General features: G+C 44.9%; 4 protein-coding genes across 4 annotated transcripts; 3 read left to right on the top strand and 1 right to left on the bottom strand.

Moving 5' to 3' along the window:
- Positions 1 to 1,915: 1,915 nt before the first annotated feature.
- V8C40DRAFT_273582 (glycoside hydrolase family 11 protein) lies at positions 1,916 to 2,675 on the top strand (the record flags this gene model as incomplete). Its single annotated transcript, XM_083220505.1, has 2 exons — positions 1,916 to 2,208; positions 2,276 to 2,675. The coding sequence occupies 2 exons, from the start codon at positions 1,916 to 1,918 to the stop codon at positions 2,673 to 2,675; spliced, it is 693 nt and encodes a 230-aa protein (XP_083076587.1).
- Positions 2,676 to 3,050: 375 nt separating this feature from the next.
- Positions 3,051 to 4,540, bottom strand: V8C40DRAFT_263488 (uncharacterized protein; the record flags this gene model as incomplete). The annotated part of the gene is made up of 2 exons (XM_083219473.1): positions 3,051 to 4,265; positions 4,328 to 4,540. The coding sequence occupies 2 exons, from the start codon at positions 4,538 to 4,540 to the stop codon at positions 3,051 to 3,053; spliced, it is 1,428 nt and encodes a 475-aa protein (XP_083076588.1).
- A 1,951-nt stretch (positions 4,541 to 6,491) lies between these two features.
- Positions 6,492 to 7,802, top strand: V8C40DRAFT_285648 (GPCR, PTH11-type; the record flags this gene model as incomplete). Its single annotated transcript, XM_083222411.1, has 3 exons — positions 6,492 to 6,737; positions 6,839 to 7,391; positions 7,447 to 7,802. The coding sequence occupies 3 exons, from the start codon at positions 6,492 to 6,494 to the stop codon at positions 7,800 to 7,802; spliced, it is 1,155 nt and encodes a 384-aa protein (XP_083076589.1).
- A 1,747-nt stretch (positions 7,803 to 9,549) lies between these two features.
- On the top strand, positions 9,550 to 10,933 carry V8C40DRAFT_285649 (alpha/beta hydrolase; the record flags this gene model as incomplete). The annotated part of the gene is made up of 4 exons (XM_083222412.1): positions 9,550 to 9,737; positions 9,805 to 9,960; positions 10,026 to 10,656; positions 10,727 to 10,933. 4 exons carry the CDS (start codon positions 9,550 to 9,552, stop codon positions 10,931 to 10,933), a joined length of 1,182 nt encoding a protein of 393 aa, XP_083076590.1.
- Positions 10,934 to 11,301: the final 368 nt, after the last annotated feature.

The following is an 11,301-nucleotide window of genomic DNA, read 5'->3' on the forward strand; positions in this document are numbered from 1 at the left end:
ATGGAAAGGGGAGTGGGAGCTGGAAGGAGACCAGAGAAATGTCATGACTATCTGAAGCATAACGCCATGTCATAGAGTGATGGTATCCGTGTATCAGCACTGAAAACTGCCAAGTGGTAACGACTCAAATGTCAATATGTTTGATGCTAAAGGGGGGGAAAACCTGATAATCTATGCATGAATCGATACTAATATGTATAAAGGAAGATAAAGTAGAAGTTTCATGAGATATTCCTCTCCTTTTAGATGAAATACTCCTCGGCATGTGGATATACCATTCCAGAGTTTGTCATACATTCTTGGTTGGCGAACTCAGCCCCTCGAATGACTTAGTAGACGGCTTCAGTATTTAGGCTGAATCGGGGGGTTTTTTTGGTCAAAATAACGCGTATTTGAAAGCTTCGCTTCAGTAGTCTCTTGTTCTGGCAGATTACGACTTGAGGGGGCGGCAGATCCATGCCGTTTTGCGCACTTGCCAGGCCAGGCTTCACGGAACGGCCCATCTGCCGCTACCCAACGATATCCACACTTTTATGAAAGGCTAAGACACATAATTACAGTAATTGAATGCCTATATCATGAGACCTTTAGTTTTTAGATATTTTTTTCCGGCTCTAAATGGAGCTGACGCCATCTCTCCCTCTTATCCAGCAAGTGTGTAGCCGATCTTTTCCTGTTCCTCTATCAGCCAGCTACATTTGCATACGCTGGCCTTTAAGCCCTCGGATTAGCGGATTCGTTACTTCGCATATGAAATGTTAATAATAAATCGACTTATTACGCGTTATAGTGATATCAGCCGGATAATGAGCAGATGGAGTAAGTGAGGTTGATGGAGGAAAGGTATGAGGTGGAGTAAAACAAGTGCACATGAACACTTTTATCACGCCATCAACAGCTCTTACTACACATTATGAGTCGCATATATCCTATGACGAATATTGCGGAGCCATATCACATTATGAGAGAGCTACTCTGAGGTGTGGCAGTTTCCTTTGCTATTATGAGGCAAACGGCGCCAAGGCTTTTATACCTGATATTGTTCTCACATTATTACAATACAAATTGCCTAGTGGCATGACTTATCAGCCGTATGTACCGTACTAAAAGACTCAGAAATACTGAGTTGCGGCCTAATGGCATCAAGTCTCATTGAATCTATCGGTAGTTATGTACTTAGTTAACCAGCCGTAAGTGCTGAAGCCCTTACGTAGACCTAGGACGTTTGGTCCGTATGAGGAAGCTCAAAACAATAAATATCAGCTACTAATAATTTGGGGTCAACGTAGCTTCTAACAGATATGGAAGGCACCGGCTCTTTTCATGCAACCACGTCATTGTTTGCCAATGATGTTTGACTATTGATGTGTATTTGCTTCTGAAACGCAGCCCCTCAATGTCAAATCCCAGTAGAGCTGCCGTGCGATCCACCGGAATACCACATCCTCCACAACCTCCCAAAAAAGCATTTCGATATGATTGGCAGGCTAAATGCGACAACTTTAACCGGACGTACCCCAGATCTGGGGAAGAAGCCGCGTGAGGCCCGAAGAGCCCGATTTGGAACCCAATTGAGATTCGAAGCTGAAAAACTGACGATTGATTGGGGTACGTCCTCTCAGCCGTCCTGCTTTACGGCACTTTGATGCCGTTTGACCCGGTACCTGAAGGGTATGTTTTAGGCAAAATGCCAAGCTCCGAGGATACGACCATGCGATGTGTGTTTTCAACCTCACTTGGTGATGTTTACCTTCTGTCAAAGTGATCGTGACTTGAGTCTTGAATGTTATGAAAAAGTGATTTCAGCTAAGAGAAATTGCATATAAAGTCGTGGATGGAAGCCTGCCGTTGAAAGTATGAGCTCACCACTAGCACAACATCTTCTCCAAGCACGAACACTTCCACAAAGATCAACATGATTGGATCCAGCAGTCTCTTAATTGCCCTCACCAGCATTGCTGGTTCCTTGGCCATACCTACTGGTCTCGGTCCCTCTGAAAGCAGTGTAGACATTACTGAGCGCGGTGCCCATGATTTTGTTCTTGGATCACACAATGACGTTCGCCGTCGTGCCAGCATCAACTACGATCAAAATTACCAGACCGGCGGAACAGTCAACTATTCTCCCTCTAGCAGTGGGTTCTCTGTCAACTGGAACACTCAAGATGACTTTGTTGTCGGAGTTGGCTGGAGTACTGGATCTTCTTCGTAAGAAATACAGCTCTTCAATTCCATCATTCTGAGCAATTTGTTCGCTAACAAAAGAGAAACGTAGGCCCATCAACTTCAGTGGCTCCTTCGGTGTCAACAGCGGAACTGGTCTGCTCTCCGTCTATGGCTGGAGCACCAACCCGCTGGTTGAGTATTATATTATGGAGGATAACCACGCCTATCCTGCTCAGGGTACCGTGAAGGGAACTGTGACTAGTGATGGAGCAACTTACACCATTTATGAGAATACTCGTGTTAACGAGCCTTCTATCCAAGGCACAGCAACCTTTAACCAGTACATCTCAGTGCGAAACTCCCCCAGAACCAGTGGTACTGTCACTGTTCAGAACCATTTCAACGCCTGGGCTTCGCATGGGATGAATCTCGGAGCTATGAACTACCAGGTCGTTGCCGTTGAAGGCTGGGGTGGCAGTGGCTCTGCTTCACTGAGCGTCAGCAACTAAATCTTGGCGATAGGGTGGTGATCTATCATCTTGGTAGCTAAACATGTACTCAATCGAGATATTAAGAGAAAATTAATCGCAATATCAGAAATACCTGTGTGATGAGCATTGCGAAGTCGAGCATTTTTGTTATGCAAATGTAGTCACAAGTCACAGGGTAGCGCCATTGGGATGCCGCATTCTTCATAACGAAATGCATACTAAGGTAGCAAATCACAAATTACATAACCACTATAGTTCCATGTGAGCTTGTATTTCATCAATGTTGAAAGCTCACGCTCGCTGTATGCATTTGTACACTATTACAAAGGTCTGTGACCTGATTAACTCCATTTACTTATAAGTCGCAAAGAGTCCACCAACTTGCTACACGCCCTAAGCTTTTGCAAGCTGCTCTTCTATCCGACCCCAGAGTCCCTTATTCATATACCCAGAAAGCCAGAAATTTCCATCATTATCTTTACCAATGATAGGGAAACCATTCGGCAGTACCAAGCCAAATTGGTTGTTCTGTATATATGTCGGTAGTCCAGACCTCCCACCTTCTTTACATGACTTTATAACCGCCGCAGAAAAATCAGTTTCAAAAAGCTTTGCTTTACTCCAGTTCGAGTATGTAATCATGTGCATACTGCCGTCGCCGAAGAAAGGCGGGATTTTGCCGCTGGATTCTCGCCATAGAGCAGAAAACGCCTCTACCTGAGAACGCGAGCCGAGCTCCTTAATCGCATTACGAGTAGCAGCTGCAATGTAGCTGAGTGGCTTCTCAAATATGTACTGCACCGGCAGTAACACATTAATGAAGCCAATTGCATTTGACACGTACGGAGCACCCTTAGGGAGCAAATCCGTTTCAAGAGATTTTCGCAAAGAGTACGCATTGTTCAGAACAACCGTCTTCTGGGTAGCATGGGGTAGATGGGAGACGGCGAGCCTTGTCCACCAAGCACAAAGAACATCACCTTCGCTAAGGAAAGGATCTTCCGTACCGTTGGCTGTAAGCTCACCAATCGCCTCATTGCGCAGGCCCTCGACGAAGGAGCCTGGAACACAAACCATTCGATGCTCTTGGGTACGGAATAGATCAAGAACATTATTCATTCCGTAATGCGCCAATCCGAACATTGACAATCGCTGATTTGCCAACTTGTGAGCCTCCGTCGGACTCTTACCCAAGTCTGCCAACGGATCGCCATCGCCGCCCTGTGGAGGGATAATTTTGTCATCTCGACCCTGAAGCATCAATATCCATGCGTTCATCAAAGCTTTCTTGCCCAGAGCATCCATTAGAGTATGTGGCCAATATATAACAACAAGAGTTTTATCCGTAAAGGAAACAATATGCAAGCCCAATTGAGGGATATCTCGGTTCAGGTAATCTTCGAGGCTAATTGGGCCGCCTTCTGGGCGGAACAAGTCGCGAAAGTCGTCAGGATCGCACACGACTGCGGGACTTGAGCTCGGATTCGGTATCTTCGACGCAATCGGATGATCTGAAGCGCTCATGTTGTGCGTGATATGAGAATATGTAAGAGGTCGGCGCTCTTCAGTAAATTCGGTTGGCACATGATACTCAAGATTGCCTTGGTTCTGCCTATAACATCAGCGTTTCCCTCCTATGCGATAATCCGAGCCTAGTTGCTCCAGCTTACATCTTTACGCAGGCGAGCCCCGAGTTTGTTCCAGCCATCATGCCTTGCTAGCTTCTCTAGACTGTCTCGAAGTTTTTCGGCATCTAGCACGTCGTCGAAAACAAACATGGAATACAATATGAAGGCCTTCCATAATGGCGTGTCATCAAAGAAACGAAAAGGAATAACGATATCCGTAGGAACTTTGCTTGGTGCAGGCGTTCTGCCGAACATTTTGACTGAGTTTACGCGGTTCAACTTTGAGGGCCGCTTCCGCGTGCAGCGAAAACTTCTGCGCGTCAAGTTATTAGATAATTTCTATAAAAAAGAGATAACTGAGAAATAGAGGTCATTTCCAATAATGTACTGCTTCGATAAGACCTCGTTGACACCACTTCAACGGGGGACGCGAACCAACACCCATACCGGACTTGGTTTCCCCTTTCAATATCATGCATGCATTGTCCCCGAATACGGGAAATACTTTTGCCATAAGTCTTCGTGTAGAGTAGCATTTACTAATTTCCTGTTGGGCATAGAACCAACAACGGGGAATACGGAACAACCATCTAAGTCGCATCAGACTGAGAAAGGTTTAGACACTTGGTGATAGATCAGCTACAGGGGTGCCATGGAAGTTCACGACGAAAGTACGGAGGAAGCAGGACTGCCGATTCATCAGACGATCTCGGCAGTAAACAGTTAGTTCCGGAATTGAGTTGAGCGTTCCGCTGCACTCATAAGAACCGCCAGGATATCTGTAACATATTAATGTCAAGACGTGCTCGCGTTACTCCGCATTTCGCCTAGGCTGGGGGTAAGCACAGCTTAAATAGGCCAGATTACTCATATAAAATCATCCTGCGGACGGAGTACCGAGAGCCAGGATAGCATACTCGTACTCCTGGCTTGCTGACAGAAAAATGGTTGAATGCAGTTAGGCAATGGTGTTCCTGGTAAAAAAGCCCCTGAGAGAGTCGGAGTTCCGCTGGCCAAGCTGCACGGATGTTTGAGTATGCTTACAGTTTCTGGCAACCCACTGTTGCTCTATAAGTGGAAGTGAGGCAACTGTAATAGTGAAAGTGAGAGAATTGTATTTGTTTTTTTTTTTTTTGAGAGAGAGAGAGAGAGAGTTTAAAGGTACTGTTTTACACAGCGAGGCAAACGAGTGAAGCAGAAAAAAAAAGTCGGTGTAAAGCCTGACATAGGGCTAGCCTGAGATAATTGAACTTGCTATACTCGTAATAACAAATGAGACGAGTAACATATGATAGACCAACAACTATTACGAATGCGGTATAACAACAGCTGAAAATTCTCTTCAGCAAAGATGTTTGGTGCTAGACTCAAATTTGATTCGGCTTATTAATCCTGATACGAATCCGACTTAATTTCACTGAATCTGTCAAAGTTCCAGTATAAATCGGAGTGTTCTCACGCGTTGTCTGTTTGCATTGTCGATACACACATTGCAATAGCAAGGTCAATCTGCCTCAGAAGCTAGGCCAGAGGTGTTACTGGTCGATAGGAGTCACGGAGAATGATTTGCGAAACAAGCCGTCCCCGGTGCATCCTAATTCCGCACTAGGATATAACCCATGCAAAAGCTGTAGCATGGGGAATCTTAGTGAGAATGCAGTCGTACTACTATGAAGTGTCTAGGGTTATGGTACGGAGCATATCGCCCGCGTGAACGTGAAGTTCTGCTCCTACCAACATGGTAGCCAAATAATTGTAAATCCGAATGGCTGCATTTTCCTTTCACCAGCTATTTAATGGTCGTAGGGGTAATCTACAGAGTTGTGTAAGACCTTCCTGATGGACCACACAATCCAGAGCCGGATTATCTGCGTAGGAATGAGATCAGTGGCCTGCACTTTTGTCATCGTAGCGAAGTTTCTGATTACGACGTACATGTAGAAGATCGCCCGCTCCAATCCTTCTGTAATACGACCTAACTGTATGAAGCAGTACCCTGCCAACATCTATTTTCAGGCAATTGTAACTGCCCCCAGGGGTAAGAAGATGTGCGGCCGCCACTGCATGTTGTTTAATTTAAGTATACACATGTCCTGGCATATCCATTCTCAGCTCTCTTTTGTCCTTCGGCTTGATGAATGGTAAATAGGAGCTGACAGCAGCAACAAGTTTGTTGCTGGTGTCTTTACTCAAGTTAACGGTCACTATGGCTCCTCAGGCAACACCTACGGCTTCTCTTACGCCTTTGCAGCAGGGACTGTTGCTTTCCCAGCAAGCATATGCGCAGCCTCCAATTGCACCGACGGGGTTAGCACTAACCCTAGTAATTATCATTCTGATATTTACAGTTTTGTCTACTATTGTCGTTGCTCTCAGGATATATGTTCGCGCATGGATGGGAAAATCTGCAGGAACTTGGGGTTGGGAAGATACGTTCATCGTTCTAGGATATGTAAGTATTTGGTTCGAGGCCCTTGATGTGATGCACCTAAATCTGCGTTCACTTCAATTCGATCAATCACTTACCCAGATCAATCTGTTGTGTACGAATAGGGATCTTTTCTGTCCAGTGCGATATTTGCCATCGAAGCGTGCTACTATGGACTGGGTTCTCATGACTCAAAACTAAATATGCTCCTCATGATACGATGTGCTGAATACGCCATGTACTCGAATGTGCTATACGGTTTCTCCATGCCTTTCATCAAGGCCTCGGTTGGGTTCACGTTAAACCGCATCACCACGAATAAATGGCATCGCTGGGGACTCTATGCAATGCTTTTTGTAGCAAGCATCATGTCCATTATCGGAATTCTCGCAACTCTTCTCTACTGTCATCCGGTCCCAGCGTATTGGAACCCCCTTTTGGGTACCTGTGGCGATTTCATGATCGTTGTTCGCATTGGCTACGCCTGGACAGCAGTGGGAATTGTGACAGATTGGACTTGTGCGATCTTGCCTTATTTCATCGTCCGCAATCTTCAGATGTCTTCTCGACAAAAGATGATTGTAATGCTTGTCCTTGGACTCGGTGCTCTCGCTAGCACAGCAACCATTGTCCGAGCACCGTATCTAAAGTACTACCTGGCCACAGAAGATCGTTTGTGTAAGTTGAATTGTTTTATTCCGACTGTATCCACTAGTCTAACGACATTTCATAGATTGGAGCGGTTATATTACTCTTTGGTGCCTCCTCGAAAGTGGTATTGCTCTTATCGCCGCTTGCCTTCCAGCGCTTCGCATTTTGGTGCGTAAGTATATTGACTCATCCAAAAACCGCTCCGGTAACAAAAGCAACGGGTACGCCGCCGAGTCTGGCACCGGTCGAAGTCACAACCGCACTCCTTCAACGCAGCTGGATAATCTGACTGCTAGTGGAAAAACCACAGTTGTTGGTGGGAAATGGAAAAGGTTGGAAGACGAAAACTCCAGCTCCAGAAATATTATCCAAGAGCACACAATATACATTGAGACTGAGAGTCTTAGTGATAACGACAAGCATTCTTTCACTCACTAGATGAAAGACGACATATGTTTTGTTTCAGAGAGAGAGAGAGAGAGAAGGAAGGTGATGAGATAGACAGGAACTACAGCGATGCCGTCGCATATGAGGCGGCTGGACTGCATATAGATTATGGTAATTCGATAGATACCAGTGGCCAACCATGTTTGGTTCACACAAATTAGAAAGCTTTAACTTCTTTTGTCATATATATTCCTTGCGCAAGGACTCCTCTTCAAATTAAGGCTCTGAACTGCCTTGACTGTAAGGATATTAATAATCACAACTTTTGTGCATCACGTTTGTAAAGGATTCCAGTCACCTGTGGCTTCGAACTACCTATGAATTATATCTAACGGAGAATTCCGCTATGTATGAAGTTATATACCTTTAAATTGTGCTACTAATCCCTTGGGGCCAGCGGAGAAGCGGTAAGCCTGCCGAGAATTCGAAGCTAGTCTGGGTCAACTACAACTCTTACCCCCACTGCCTATGCATCCTAGACAGAAGAGAAGAGAAACCCAAAAGACGTTCATGAGAGATTGTCATAAGGATGTCATGGACATATGAGGAGAAACTGACTGATTTTATTCCTCATCTAATCCATATACTTAAAACAATCCAAGCATTGGAGACTCCACCGACGTGCTCATGGCGATGCAGAAAGAAAAATTGATCCATAGGTATTAATAATCATGCCTATAGATTTAAAAGGTTTGGTTAGCATTATTTCATCCAATGGATGGACATTGGTTCATCTAGAATCGGAGCAGCATCTGATGTTTTATCACCATTGCACTAAACCCCTCAGATATCATTGCATCAACCACAATTTGCTTTGACCTTGTTGTATCTCATCTTTACCAGGAGCCATTTTTTGTGTAAAAGTCGATCTATCATACTTTACTACTTCTGTGATTGCTCATATCTTTATAGTTGGGTTCGATCGGGTGGAGCCGATCGGATCTAACCTACATGTAAGGTCCGATTCTAGTCGGTCATTTATCGATCGGATTGTGACAACCTTCCTCAACCCATTTTCTGTAGCATATTGAATTGCCGTATTTTAAAGACACAACTTCTGCATTATGGGCAATAGATGATCTCTGTGATACACATATGCATGACTTGCGATCCAAGTTTGGAAGAAGCCTGGTTTGTGAATATCCCGTCTTCTAATCCTTGGTAACTAAATCCGGTCAATTGTTGTCAATATTATTCCCAAACATCTTAATAAGTCAATATTTGCGCGATTTAAACATCAACGCCCGCTTCATATTATTAAAGTGGCGAAATCATTCTCGTAGCGATGGCGGGTGAGCCGGCTGCGAAGTCCGCGGTTTACTAGGGTGCAACACATCAGGCAGAATGCATAGCTTCAAGAAATGACATGACGGAAGCATTTCCGTATTAATAGATCCCTGCCAGCGATACGGGTTGATGTTGAAGCACCTTATAATCCTTGCAGTTACCGCATCTACCCTCAGCACGTAAGCACTTGTATACTCACCTGGTCGAAATGTGTACTGCAATAGGCAAAGCGAGATGTAAATGTGCTTACAATGTGGCTCAATATCACGATTTGAAAAGGAGGCATGATGTATTGGATTACAAAATATGCTGAGTTGATTATCACATGTGCCATTAACTGTTCGTCATAGGAGGTGTTAGAAAAGGTATAAAGACATCGCAGCTGTTCCCTTACTCAAGCCCATTCTACCTACCATTCTAAATCTAACCCTATCTGTAGGAACTATACGCAATGGTGCTCTCTGCTTCTAAGTCTCTTGGGTCTTTGGCTCTCATCGCCGCATATGGCTCGGCTTTGGCTTCCGCTTCTAACTGTGTTGAGCTCTTAATTCCTGTTACTGCGCATGCCAACAACACAAAGTTCAACACCGTGAAGGTTGATAGCAGTGTCGACGCAGTCGAATTTACTCTAAGTAGAGAGTATGAGATACCTTAGCTAACGGCTTTGCTGAACTAGGTTGGCTAACTTCTTTTGTGACATCTGCAGTCGGTGGGATGCTCTGACTATCGCCGAAATTTCCGGCGGCGATATCGCGGTTGGTGGAGACTTCGAAATAAGCGGTCACTTTTGCATTCCGTCAACTCCGCGGAATGGTGAGAATACTCTCCTGATTGCGTCTCATGGCGTTGGCTTCACAAAGGGGTAAGTCATGCTGCATAATGTTTTCATCTAGTGGGTGCATACCATGACTCACGGGCTGGATATAGTTTGTTCGATCCCACTTATAGACGGGATGACCTTTCGTTTGTGAAAGCTGCATTGGATCAAGGCTACGCTGTCTTGGCTTATGATCGCCTTGGTGCCGGTCTGTCATCTCTTCCAGATGCATATGATTATCTCCAAGTTCCTCTTCAAGGAGAGGTCCTTCGTGCTCTGACAGAGCGCGCTCTAAATGGCACAATCGTTACAGCCTCTGAGAAGACTGGAGGAAGCATTAGTATAACAGATTATACAGCCCAAAAGGTCGTGCACGTGGGTCATTCTTATGGGTCAATTGTCACCAACTGGTTCCTTGCACGATACGGCTCCCTTAGTTCTGGCGCCATTCTCACTGGCTTCTTGATCGACAATGAGTTTGCCGGCCTCAAGGTCGAAATCGCTGATCTGTCATATGCTCCTGAGCATAACCCTGCGCTATTCGAAAATCGTACGAGCGGTTATTTGGCGTTTGGTAGTATTACCGCTTTCCAAGCAGATAGTTTTAAGAAGGAAACTTTGGACCCTAAAGTATTAACCTTTTGGAACGAAGAAATCCAGTCAAGTCTAGGAGTTGGAGAAGTCTTGACACTGGGAACTGGGGTCGGAGATACTGTAGCCAATTTTACTGGACCTCTTCAGGTAAGCCTTACCCATGCATTATCTCAAACGTGCTCAAAGTGTTACCCTTCTGGCTAACCCATAAATACAGTTCTTTGTTGGTGAAAATGATTTCGCCTTTTGCGAAGGTCAATGCGCAGGCACTTTTGATCTGAATCTGCTTCACGGCTTGTACCCCAATGTCAAGGACCTTGACGTCTACCTCCAGCCTAATACCGGACACGTCGTTGAACTGTCTCTCAATGCGACAGCAGGTTACCAGGTGATATTTGGTTTCTTGTCTAAGAATGGGCTGTGAAGATAATTGGCGCTTGTAAGGGCGACGATCATGACCTTGAAGGCTACAAAACTTGTGTTTAGTGTAAACAAGATCAATAAGCCATATATGTCAACTGCCTCATCTGTTATTTTGCTTGGCACTTATTGGTCAACTTTATTGTTTGCGGACACACTTAGATTTAAGTTTTTGTTAGTCCATCAAGGCATAATGTGTCGCTCTTCGAGGTAAGCATGCGCTAAGGCATCACTGCATATGTCAGCGCGACACTGCATAGATGTTAATAAAGCAAATAACAAAGTTGTTTAAAGGCCATGATCTAATTGCACACCACATTAGCAAAGCATAGTGCCGTTATCGTGATATAAGACATTTGGTATTGCATTGCC

The sequence above is a fragment of the Trichoderma camerunense genome, assembly GCF_050948025.1.
Source record: "Trichoderma camerunense strain CBS 138272 chromosome Unknown V8C40scaffold_4, whole genome shotgun sequence".
Classification (NCBI taxonomy): Eukaryota; Fungi; Ascomycota; class Sordariomycetes; order Hypocreales; family Hypocreaceae; genus Trichoderma; species Trichoderma camerunense.